The sequence below is a fragment of the Engraulis encrasicolus genome, chromosome 4, assembly GCF_034702125.1.
Source record: "Engraulis encrasicolus isolate BLACKSEA-1 chromosome 4, IST_EnEncr_1.0, whole genome shotgun sequence".
In the NCBI taxonomy this organism is placed as follows: Eukaryota; Metazoa; Chordata; class Actinopteri; order Clupeiformes; family Engraulidae; genus Engraulis; species Engraulis encrasicolus.
Window position 1 is genome coordinate 965,001 of NC_085860.1, and position 13,049 is coordinate 978,049.

The following is a 13,049-nucleotide window of genomic DNA, read 5'->3' on the forward strand; positions in this document are numbered from 1 at the left end:
TGCAAAAAAAACATGATTTTTAAATTGTTTCAAGTGAATGGATGACAGCCGAGGCTTTCATGAATTCCCTGTAACAATAAATAAATAAAAAGAGTCATGTTTTTTACAGTTACAGTCAGCAGAAGGCATTCGTTACACTGAATGACAATGCCATTTTGCACGTCTTTGACCACATTCATCATGAATAAAGTTGTTTGCATGAAATCTGTAATGACATGTATTTTAAAATTTGTAAAAGGTTGGTTTGGATTATTTCCCCAAGCGTGGCCTGTAGTTGCACCAGCCTTCTGTCAATAACTATGGCCAAGAAGAGTTTATTCATTCAGCTCTGCGTATCCCAACTGTAAACACTGCAGGAAAAAGATCCTCAGGCGCTCAGGCACTTCAGTTGATTTAAAAAGTCAGAAACGATCTTTATTTTATGGGCCAATGCATTTAAAAGCAGATTTTTTAAAAATGCATTGGATATTTTCCCCTTTAGTTTTGTTGAGCATTGCACCCTCCAAGAGCACCAGTTGATTCTGAGGGATACTACTTGTAGTAGCACTCTAACTTCTCCTCTTCCGTAAACACAGCAGATTGGCGTAAACACAGTCAGTTCAATCATCAATCAATCAATCAAGTGATGTAAACAGAGCTGTGTTCGTCTAAACACAGCCAGGTGCGTCAAGGATGCTGAGCTGAGTTGAGAGTGGCTCCGTGGTGAATCTGTGGCTAAACTCCTCTTCCTCTTTATCTTTATTCATCCTCCTCTTCCTTGCTCCCGTTCCTTCATCTTCTCCACCTCATCATCGTCTTCTTTTCCACCACCCTCCTCCCTTTTCTTCTTCCTCCTCCTCCATGCTCCCTTTGTCTTTCTCCTGCTCCTCTCCTTGCTCCTCCTCGTCTTTCTCCTCCCCATCCTCCAATCTACCCTGTACTTTTTCCTCCTCTTCCTCCTCCTCCTCCTCTTCTTTGGCACCTTTCTTTGTCCTCTTCCTCATTTTCCTCTCCCTCCTCCCCCTGCCAGTATCAACCCTATCACGGGTTATGTGGAGGAGCCAAGTGCCAACCCGCTGGAGGAGATGACGGAGGAGCAGAAAGAGTGCGAGGCCCAGAAGCTCGTCAAGATGATCGACCAGCTCTCCAGGTAACCCCTTAGCCAATGTTAACACTGGAAAACACTGCAGCATACAATTTTAACCATTTATTGGCAGCAAACATCTGACTAATGCTTTGATGTTTACAGAGTCTCTCAAGATGTTGTAAACATTGATGCATAAATTGTGCTACCAAAGCATAGTTTCATATCTACAAGTACCGTTTTAATCTTTTTAAAATGTATTTATTGCTTCATGCAACTAGGAATGCTCAATGTCATTGCACGTGTTACAATGACAAATAAAAGATATTCTATTCTATTCTATTAGTTTGTTTGCACCTAATAGATGATTAAAATGTTAAGCTGCAATGTCCTCCAGCTTTCTGCTGGAGTTTGAGTCCCAATTCAACTAAAACGTTAACACCCATGACAAGAGCATCATGAGCAACATGTTTCTCAACAAGCAACCAGCAAAACATTAACATCCACTCAATTGCAGTAGAAAATGAAGCATAAAAATGTTTACCCTCGCACTGTTTGCCTTTTTTTATTATGAAAGATTTTTATTCAGAGCAAAGTTATGACACCTCTAGCATCTTCAGGTTCACTGAATCACGTTCAGGAATCACGTTCAGTAGCTTTTAGCTACTTTCATAATCTATATTTTGTTTCACTTTTCACACAGTCTGCTTACTCATGTCGGTTGTCTTCTGTAAACATTTGCTCAGCCACAGATGTGTTTACATGACTTCATGGTCTTGATAGGCTCACAAGGTTTTAGCCTGTGACGTGACCAGTGACCACCCAAACTTCCTGTGACACTGTATAGATTTTTAAGTGCAGATCAGCGAAGCCAACCTGCCTATTCCCTGCAATCCTTCGAACTAAGAAATTGGGCACCAATGAAAAACAAGAGCTCTCTGTACATTATCAGAAGCATTGGTGTGGTTGGTTGATGCTCTGCTGATTACAGTTTACAGAGTTATTTGATAGGACGTCTTTTGATCCCCCTAATAAGAGTTTCCTAACCTGTTTATCATCAACGTTCAAATCTCTCCGAGACTTGGTCTGAGCATAACAATTAACATTTCCCAAACGGCATGGTTGACCCGCTTCCCTTGGTTTGCTTATGGTTTTTTGCTTACCGACAAAGTGGGAGGAGTTCCCATATTTTTCCCAACATTTGCTTGTTTGTCTGTCAGCAGGATAACTCAAAAAGAAGGCAGAAATACTTTTGCAAAAAAAAATAGGGTGTAACATAGTTCTAACAATGTTCTATCAAACTGCTTCCTTGTCGGAGGTCTGCACTCTCTGACTGTATTTCTAGCTTTTTGTGTGGAATCGAACCCAGGTCGCCAGTGTAGCACTTCAGTGCCCTACCGCTTGAGCCATGGCAGGGCCCACCAGCTGAAGATTAACATGACATTGTTATTCATCCAAAAAGGCCTGTGAAGGCATTGTGATGTGTAGGATGCCTCGAGAGTAAAAAAATCCACCGCCCATTCCCCTTTGGGGTGCATTTCTTGACAGTGTTTTGGGGGGAGCTGTGGCCTAGTGGTTAAGGAGATGTGCTTCAGATCAGAGGGTTACAGGTTCGAATCCCACCCTTCCACTCTCTATCTCATCCCATGGCTGAGGTGCCCTTGTAATGTATACCCTGCACTTATAATAACTCGAAGTCGCTTTGGATAAAAGCGTAAGCTAAGTGTAGTGTAACTAATTTAGCAACTGAGTTGGTTGCAATGCAATTGTCCATTGGCAACCTAGGTACTTGCTACCTGCTAACTGGTTAGCAACAATGCTTTCGAGAAATGGGGTCGTGGTGGTTAGCGAGGAGAGGAGCCACTTGAGGCCCAGTGGTGCTAATTGACCCAGGCTGCTCCCTGCCGGTACAGTCGATGCTGTTACCCGAGAGCCTTTTTTCCTGCCCTGACCTTTCTGTCTTGTTTGAGCGAACCTTTCCATACACAAACGTCTGTGCAAAGACACACAGTACTTCCACATGTATACAAGTATGTACACTTGTGCACATATACAGTACATACACACACTAAACCACACTACCAGAAGCTACGAACACACACACGAACACGCACACGCACACGCACACGCACACGCACACACACACACACGCACACACACACGCACACACACACGAGCACACAGGTAGTTAGCTGGCATCCGCAGAGGGCTGTGAGGACAAGGTGCTTGCTCCCTGCCAACGGTTTCATTAGGGCAGGAATCTGGTGCCGTGCTCGTATTCAGCCCCGCTCTCTCTCTCTCTCTCTCTCTCTCTCTCTCTCTCTCTCTCTCTCTCTCTCTCTCTCTCTCTCTCTCTCTCTCTCTCTCTCTCTCTCTCTCTCTCTCTCGTTAGCCTCAGTTCTCTCGTTATTTGTCGCCACGCTAATTACTCACTAATTGGCAAGATGGTGAGTGGCAGCCAGTCTGTGATGGTGGTGGCATTATTATGTGTTGTGTTCATTCGTTCGCTCGTCTGCTTGACGTCTAACAATCACACGTGTCCTCTCTTATGAGGCATGTCACCATTCATTGTACACAGGCAGGCCCGAACATGGGACCCATTGAAGCCAGGCTGGAGAAGAGAGAGAGACATGGGGTCAATTAAGGTTCTGTGTGTGTGTGTGTGTGTGTGTGTGTGTGTGTGTGTGTGTGTGTGTGTGTGTGTGTGTGTGTGTGTGTGTGTGTGTGTGTGTGTGTGTGTGTGTGTGTGTGTGTGTGTGTGTGTGTGTGTGTGTGTGTGTGTGTGTAGTTGTGCGTAGGCTTGTGTGTATGTCTGTGCTTCTGCATGTGTGCGCTCTGATGTGGTTGTAATGAACGTTGTGTGGCCATAAATGGCAGATTCCTTCCAAAAGATCATCTCCCTTCTTTTCACCTCTATTCTATTCTCTGGCACTGTGAAGTCGTTATTAGTGAGAAGAGAAGGAGAGCGAGGGAGAGAGAAATAGATGAGAGAGAGGTGGAGAGAAAGCAACAAATAAAGGGGGTAAATCGATGAGAGAGAGAGAGAGAGAGAGAGAGAGAGAGAGAGAGAGAGAGAGAGAGAGAGAGAGAGAGAGAGAGAGAGAGAGAGAGAGAGAGAGAGAGAGAGAGAGAGAGAGAGAGAGAGAGAGAGAGAGAGAGACTCGTCATCATCCTTGGCTCTGGGCTCTTGGGTGATGGTCAAGGCCCTCAAAGAATGTGCCTCCCCTCCTACTGCTTAACTTGCTGCCTAATTAGCACCGACTTACAACACACATGCACGCACGCACACAAACACACATACACACGCACACAAACACACTCACACACACACAGCATGACAGTTGATGGCGCTCGTGCAGAATCCCTGATGGGCACAGCAGGCAGGGTAGAGGAGGGCAGCCAGGGGAGGTGTTTTGGAGAGGTGTGGAAGTGTCTGTGTCTGTGTGTCTTGTTTTGTCTAGGGTGACTTTTTGCCTTTTATCTCTCTCTTTTTGTCCAAGGAGCTTGTTATCTGTGAATCCATGTCCCCCTCGACCCCAATCCACCCGCACGCACGCACACACGCACACACGCACACACACACGCCTTGAGAGATGCACACATAAGGTTTATAGACTTGGTTCCGCTTGGTGTGTGCTTCCAGTTTGTATACACCCTCATGCTTAACACCTCTTGACAACTGAATCATTAATGAAACTATTGAGTGTTTTGCCTGAAAACCACTCTAAACATTGAGAACATTCCTCAGTGGGAAAATGCTCACCTGTTACTGACCATGTTGGACAGTAACGGTCATACCCTACTGATAAACTATTCTTAACATTGTTTTGTCGAACAACAAAGCGGCAAACATTCTTCATTCGAAACTTTAAAAACATTCTTCAGTCTGAAATGATCACATATTACTGATTTGTTTTGTCATATACTGTACTGTACCACCACTTAAAGGTACACCTTGTAATATTTTTAGTAGTTCATTTCCAGAGTCCATGCTATTCATTTACAAATGTTACCTTTTTAACAGATACTTAAATACCGCCACCATCACATTCTAAATATTCAATATGACTGAGAAAATTGCATTTTTCATACATGAAAAGGGAGATCTTCTCCATGGTCCGTCATTTTGAATTTCCAGAAATAAACATTTTTAGCTGCAAAACTTACTGTGATTTGGTCATACTAGTAAATATTGGTTTATTATTCAGAAAATATTCATGAAAAGATCAAATTTGGCAATTGGCAGCACAGTTTCAATGAGTTGTATGCAGTAGTTACCTACTCTGGCCACCCTGCGCCACCATCTTACACGGTGTGGATTAAGGATTTTTAACGCCATTTCGACATTTGCATTTGTGAAATTTAAAACAAAAACATTTGAAAACAAAAGAAGTGTAGGGAACATAATGTATACACACGAGACACGAGGCTGGTTAAAGTAACTGAGGAATTGTGTCCTATTGATTTTAGAGGGACAGCGTCCAAGCAAGTACGTAGTATAAATGCTCTGTAAACACTGACTTACTTCAGATATTGCATGGGTCATTTGTCTATTCAGTCACAGAGGAGAGTATTTGTGCTGCCGTTTTAAAAGCATGTGACATGGGTCATGGCCAGGGCTCTAAATTAACTTTTTCCACCACCAGCCAATTTGGCTGGTAGACATTTCTTCTTACTAGCCAAATGGAAGGTCAACTAGCCATTTTTTTCCTCACCAAAATAAACCTTGCGTTACTTATGTTGCTTTTAATTATTTTATTAAACTAGGCTATGTCCTCAACACAGATAAACAATATAAATATTATACTCAATATAATTCAGTCTATTCTATAATTATTTAGTAATTATATTTTTATTACCTGCATTTCATTATTTTTCATTCCATTTCCATATACTGTACAGACAGCCAAACACTAGCCTATTACCTCACGCACCATCACATACAGTATAGGCCTACAACTCACACAAACACAGCATGCCTTCAACACTAATGTCACACACATACCAGACTTTCAACATACACTAACCAAACACACACACAACCAAACACTGCAAAACCTCATATACCCTACACAGCATCACTTCACACACAGTGGGCCAAATACCATGGACAATGCACAGAAAAGAGGTGAAGGGGAGAAGAGATGAGGGGAGGAGAAGGAGACGGAGAGGAGAAGGACAGGAGAGAACACGCGCGCGCACACGCACACGCACACACCTACACAGTGCGTGAATGATGTCTGCATTGTGTGTTTATGCTGCTGCTGCTGCGTGACACCTTCAAGTTCCTCCAAGTCAGATTAATACTAGCTTTACTTACGATGCACTTGGAATGACAATTACCTGTATGCTCCTATGTCAACTAGACATCCAATAACACCACGGAGACCATGCTTACTTTGTTACTTTCGTCGCTAGTTTTTGTTATTCTTTTTTTCACTTACTCGTATATCCATGTCAAACTCGTGCAGGGTCTTTGCGATGGCGTGTGCGTTATTAGGAAACGACAACTACATCGTTTGTAGTTGCGAGGACCTCGCAAATATCAGACGGCTTCTGACGGCAACGACACTGTTTTGACAGACAGCTGTCCTGTTCCTCCACTCACTCACGCCGTTTTCGCTCCACCAATACTCTATTTCACCGTCACAACAGTTACACTGCTATTACTTGCATTCATCGACACTAACCTTGCTTTAACCACTGCCACATTCTTTTTCACCTGACCAAAACCTACAAAACCGAAGTAATCCGCGCTAGTCCGCTCATTGAAAATATTTTATCAACACTAGTTCCAGCGCGCGGGGTATCAAACACGCAGCCAATGGATGTGAGGCTGCCTTATTGTGATTAACGGTCAGCCAATGGGTGTGGGCTACATCATGACGGTAGGACTAATGTTCATGGGTAATGTAGGCGACGTTTTGACGTTCATCAGACGACAGCTACAGATCTGTGCGGGCAGCTGTTTAACGTTCTCTCAGGCGCGGGCTACCTGCAAATTTGGCTAGTGGATGATTTTTTCTACCAGCCAAAATGAATTTTCACCCGCATTTGGCGTGTTTGCGGGCGTTAATTTAGAGCCCTGGTCATGACACTGATTCAGGATACCGGAACAGTTTGGAACAGGCCCCTTCCTCTACCAGCATGACTATACAAACCTTGGTTTGTGCACTGGTGCACAAAGACATGGATGACAGAGTATGGTATGGATGAACTGGACTGGGATGCACAGAGTCCTAACCTGAACCCAATAGAACACTGTCAGGATGAATTAGAGCGAAGACTGAGAGCAGGCCTTTTCGACGAACATCAGTGTGTGACCTCAGTAATGCACTTTTTGAAGAATGGTCAAAAATTCCTATAAACACACTCCTCAACCTCGTAGATAGCCTTCCCAGATGAGTTGAATCTGTAATAGCTGCAGAAATTGGATATCATATTGAACTTCATGGGTTAGGAATGGGATGGCACTTAAGTTCATGTCAAGACAGGTTTTGTTAATAAAGTACATATACATAAATACAGATATAAATATACTGTATACTATACATATTTTAAAATACCATATATATTAAAAGGAATAAAAATAGAAGCTTATGGCATGGATAATGGTGATGTGACATGCATATTGTATCTCGTCCCTTGTCACCCACATTCCTCCACTTCATGAAGATCATGGGTGCCAGCCCAGCCCAGCACCACATTACAAGCATTTTCTGTCCCAGATTCCTGTGTGTGCGCCAAGAAAGAAGACAAAAAAAAAACTCAGCAAATGAATGCAAAGGAGGCTGTATTGCTGAAGCTTTTGGATTGGCTAATGTGCTGATAAATCATCTTAGGTAGAGCTTTGATTGGATAACGGCTGTGTGAATCATCTGAGAAGTAGAGGGGTGCCCACACGGTGCAGATCTAATTGGATTAGTGGTGAGGGGAGGACAGAGCCTTTGAGGAGATTAGACTGGGCACTGATCCCGTAATTAAAGTGCTGGCGAAGGGGGTGGAGGATAGGAGATGAGTTCAGGGAAGAGAAGAGGGGAGAGGAAGGGAGTGGGGGAGAGCAGGGGAGGGGAGGAGAGAAGAGAAGTTGAGAAGAGAGCAATAGAGTGAAGGAGAGGGGAAGGAAAGGGGGCCAGTGTGGAGTAGTGAGGAATTGGAAGGTGTCTGTGTGTGCGTTGCGTTCGTAGATGCGTGTGCAACTCGCGTAGGCGTGTGCGCTCGTGTATGCGTGCGTGCGTGTACGTAAGAGTACACGTTTGAATGAATGATGTGTGCGTTTTAGTGGGTGTGGGGGTTGAGGAGGGAAATGGTGGGTGTGCATGCGTATGTGTGAGAGAGGGAGAGAACAGGCTGGACTAGAGAAGAAAGCTGCTGAACACTTCAGCGCATGGCCGCGTCTAGCTGAGGTGCCTGCAAGGCTTGAGTGTACTGTTTGCTCAAACTAAAATCTGGCTTGCAAACATCTGTCAGCTTTCCAAAGCTCCAGAATCATACAGGTTGATCAGTAAAAAAGTTTCCATCACCAAGTTGCTCTCCATTTTTTTTAGATTGATGATTCATGGAATTACTCACTATAACAAACAAATGGAATGATTCATCAGGAAGTTTTTTTTCCCAGGGAAAAATCAGGAAAGAAAACAAATACAAGTGAGAAGACGTTGTTTGCCTTGTGAGTAGTGATCCAGCTAGGTACACAGCTGTGTGATTCTCTGTGCTCTCTCTATTGTGCGCTGTTCTTTAATGAAAAAAATCCTGAAGGCTAGCCTGTAGCCTCTGACTGGAAGCTTTGAGAGCATGGGCAGCTTATTTGTGTACTTAATGGAGGGGGGTGCAGTATGGGAATTGCAGCGTTGGGATTTGCACATCCTAGTCTGGGGCTGGGCTGGGTCAGACAGAGAATACCAGCAGCCCTAGTGGGCCTCAGTGTGTGGCATTAGCTCATAAGTAGCAAATGCTGCATTAATGTGTGTGGATGTGGTTGACTGACATGGCCTGAGCTGTTCGATTGCTCCCTTTTCATGCACGTGCACAGTACTGTATTGTCTTCTTTGCAAACACCATTTCATTCGGATTATGATTTACCTGATATGGCAATATTTGTATAGTTTTTTTTTTAGAAATGCTTAAAGGGCCATTCCATCGGTGGAGACATGAATATGTATTGCAAGTGGGTCATATATCTAGTATAATAGTAGCATAAATGTCTAATTTGGTGCCTTCTTGGCCGAGAAAAGGCAGAAAATGACTTTTTAGTGCTTGTGGATTTGTGACAACAATTCCCATAACGCATTGCAATGCTCAAGTTCCACAGGCCACACCCAGGCAGCTCTGCCAGTGACTTACTGGAGTTACAATGCAAGTGATTTCAAAAGCACTGGCACACTGATCTGTTATAGGTCTGTTAGCGCATTAGGTCCAACCCCCTATGGGCAGGGTTGAAAGGGTGGGGAAAAGGCTTGTAGTCTCAACAGAAATCCACCTCTCTTGCACTTCCTCCTACAATGATGCAAAATGATGATTTTTACATCATTGTAGGAGGAAGTGTTAAGAGGTGAATACGGATTTCTCCTGTCTCAGGGGGAATTGAGAGGGTGTTGCACGACCATTCAAAAGTATCTGCTAGTGTCTAGCAATGGAAAGCCTAATGCAAATGGGTGGAGTCTCCCTTTAAACTGCCGTTTTGCCACATGGTATGTCCCATCATCTCAGCATGTGGCAGGTTGTTACGTTCATTTGCATACTATAGCACAAAGCAGAGCTTGATACTGACCCTCTTAGCTGAACTGTATGTCAGCACAGGCAGAGAACATCTACTGCAGGGGTACACAATTTACCCCACGACATCTGCCGTAATAGCATATTGTGACAAAAAAATTAAGGGGGAGAACAGCACACATAACAAAAACTCATACGGCCTTTGTAAGCACAAAACACACGCACTCGCAGATATTTAGTTTCCAATGACAGGAGGGGAGAACATTTCTCTAATACAGGGCCTATTTTCCTGGAGCAGTGTGGGGTGAGGTGCCTGCCTTGCTCTCATTGCCACCCTTCAGTATTTTTTGAAATGACATACCGGTATGGTCTATATAGCCTATATTTGCAGACTGCATTCATAAAGATTTATTTCTTAGTGAGAAAACCAATAAGCCTGAAGATAATGCTTTTCAAACAAAGCTCAAATGTTGCTTATGACTTGTTTATGCAGCCCTGACATGCATAATGACAGCTTACAGTAAGTTTAGTAATTGTAGCTGCAAAAATATGGACCTAGCAAAGAGGAGGTTTTGTCAATAAGAAAACGGCACATTTGATGCAATGTTGATTAAATGCAACGGCCAATAATAAATATTCAACTTGCTCAAAACTGTTTTTGTAGTTTTAGGAGAGGATTAGCATTCAAAACGAACTATTTTGGGATAATTCTTTAAAATGGGATAATTCTTTTTTTCTTTTTTTTTTGAGAATTATTCGAGGGCCAGAGATAGATGCTCCGTGGGCCACAAAAGGCCGCTAGTTGAGTATGGGGGATCTACTGTAACTACCTGAGCCCTGTTCATTATTCATCTTCACATCTCATCATTGTTTAGTTTATTTTCCTTAAATTTGTTTCCAGCCATTCATGTTAAATGCAGTACACTGTGAATACACTATGTGTATTCATATTTTATATATTTATTTAAAAAAAATTTTTTTTTTGTAAGTTTGTGTTATTTATTTTTGCCATGTTTTCTGTTTTGTGGCATCATGTCGGTGCTAGGCTTAGCATGGAGGCTGGGACAGATACAAGGCTGGAGGATCAGATCTCGTTTTGTTGCGCGGTCATACAGGTGTGCCAAGAAACTCCTCTACTTTTTCTTTTCTTTTCGAATACATCTTCACTTTTTTTTACAATTACACTCTGACAGCAGAGTGGGTGGCATGGAGGTCTCACACGTGTTGTTGTGCGCTTGTACTGTGCAGAAAAAAAACCAAGTCGGTACAACAACAGTACCTGGTCGCAGGAGTTTACCCGCGTTACAGTGGCACGGTAACCAAAGTCGACCAGCGCAGTCCAGCCAGGGACTGGAACAAAACGACAACAGCCTGCTACCTCACGGCAGCGACTCTGGATTGGGAGGACACGCAACCATGTGAGCTATGAGCCGGGCTGGCGGGATTTTGCGGGGGGGGAAGGGAGAGGGAGATGGAGGAAATATAGAGTACTTCATGTGCACTGCTCACAGCATTGGCATCTCAAAAATTGCAGGTTTTTGTTGCATGAATTTGCGCGCATGCTGCCGTCACTTTAAGCACAGGCTCACACACTGACAAGAATCACGTTTCTACAAGTGTTGACGCTCACGGGTTGTGTGAAAAATCTGCTTAGTCAGAATCTAATCAATGCTTTCTGTTTTGGTGTGTGTGTGTGTGTGTCTACATCTATCCAGGCAACAGCTGATTAAGCCCATGGGTGTGAGGAAGGATGGCACTCTGGCGCCCCTAGAGGAGACCATAGCAGCCTGCCGGCCTGACCACAACAGTGACGACTCTGACTCGGACTAGCTACCACCACTCCAGCTGCTGAAGCTGATGAGCATCACTGATGATGATGATGATGATGATGATCTCACCCCTCTGTGTCTTCCCGTCTCACTTCTATCCAGTACCACTGGCCTGTACAGTACACACAGGACCCGTCCGTCTGCAACACACGCACACACACAAACACACACAAAACCCCCTCTCAGGCAGGCTCACACTCCCATCTAGGCTTGTCCTTGAACCCAAGGTGACTCTATCATGCAGGTCCATATTTGTCAAGTTAGTGCAGAGTTGGCTGGACTGAGGAGGGGAAAACCCCTCGCTTAACCAACCCACACACCGCCTACAGCACAACAGATGACATGCCAGGATTCGACCAAAGATTCAAAGTGCTAAGCTTGGAGAGAAACTCCTCTTAGGCCCTGGTCACAGATTTTGGACATTTTCCCCTACCGTTTGTGAACCCCATGGTGTGTGTGCACCTGCACCTGAGCGCACGTGTGAGGCCAAGCTGTGTCTCTGGCACCAGTGTTGTGTTCTCACGGCTGCACTCTACACTCCACTCAGCAAAAACAGTGTTGGGAGTTTTTTCTTTCTCCTTTTATGGCTTATTTTCAGGATTTGCATATTAAAGACTTAAATAGGAATTTCCTGAAAGATGTATGGGGCATTGTGCCTTCTTTTAAGAACACCAGGTGCTTGCAGTGACTGCTACTGTGGTTGCTGGTGCCATAGAATATGAATTGTTGTTCAAACGATGTTTTTCTCCCTCTCTCTGTTTCTTCTGTTTTTGTGAAAACGCCACTCGAACTTGGCTAGACAAAAAATAAGTTCCGATTAGTGATGCATGTTTCAAGTACGTTTTTTTTCTGTACGATAATGAAAAGCAGTATGCTGTATAAATAAATGAAAGGCACTTCTCTTTTTGTTGTACACCCATATTCCACAGCCTGCGTCGGGCTGCTTGGAAGAAAACGTAGTAAAGCTTTCCTGTGGTGTACTGTGAAATGGCTGAAGACTGGTTTGCACGATGAATGAATGAATGAATGAATGGGCTTTCTCCCATGAGCCTTTCTTGTGTTTCGCTGGTGTGGTGCCCAGGTGACTGATTACGTCTAGTCCTGGGAGTCCAATGAGCTAGTGGGTGGGTGGGGGTGCTGGAGTGGAGTGTTGGGGCTGCAAGTATGTCGGGTCTTGCCGAGCATGTATGTGTATGAGAGTTGTTTGTTTTTTGCTTTTGTTCATTGCCAATATACAGGCCCTATTTATTTCAGTGGGTGTTCAGTGTGTATTCCATGAATAATGAATATAATTACATTTTATGATTTCACCTTTTTGAATTTGTATGTGCACAACTGAAGACATTCTGTAAAAAAAAAAAAAAAACTTAAAACAATTCTACCATTGGTCGCTTGACTGCATTTCTCTTCTTGACAAATTATCAATGTTGCTCTTCAATTGC

At 43.7% G+C, this 13,049-nt stretch overlaps 1 protein-coding gene across 4 annotated transcripts in view; it reads left to right on the top strand.

The window, feature by feature from the left end:
• Positions 1 to 12,431, top strand: part of ric8b (RIC8 guanine nucleotide exchange factor B) — a 27,680-nt gene extending 15,249 nt beyond the window's left edge. For 2 of the 4 annotated variants that reach the window (XM_063196435.1, XM_063196436.1), the window contains exons 10-13: positions 1,010 to 1,129; positions 10,824 to 10,893; positions 11,027 to 11,196; positions 11,494 to 12,431. In XM_063196435.1, the coding sequence (XP_063052505.1) occupies positions 1,010 to 1,129; positions 10,824 to 10,893; positions 11,027 to 11,196; positions 11,494 to 11,608 (475 nt within the window). In that variant the 3' untranslated portion in view covers positions 11,609 to 12,431. The remainder of the gene's footprint in view (positions 1 to 1,009; positions 1,130 to 10,823; positions 10,894 to 11,026; positions 11,197 to 11,493) is intronic. The other 2 variants (XM_063196437.1, XM_063196438.1) reach the window with 1 other exon arrangement.
• Positions 12,432 to 13,049: the final 618 nt, after the last annotated feature.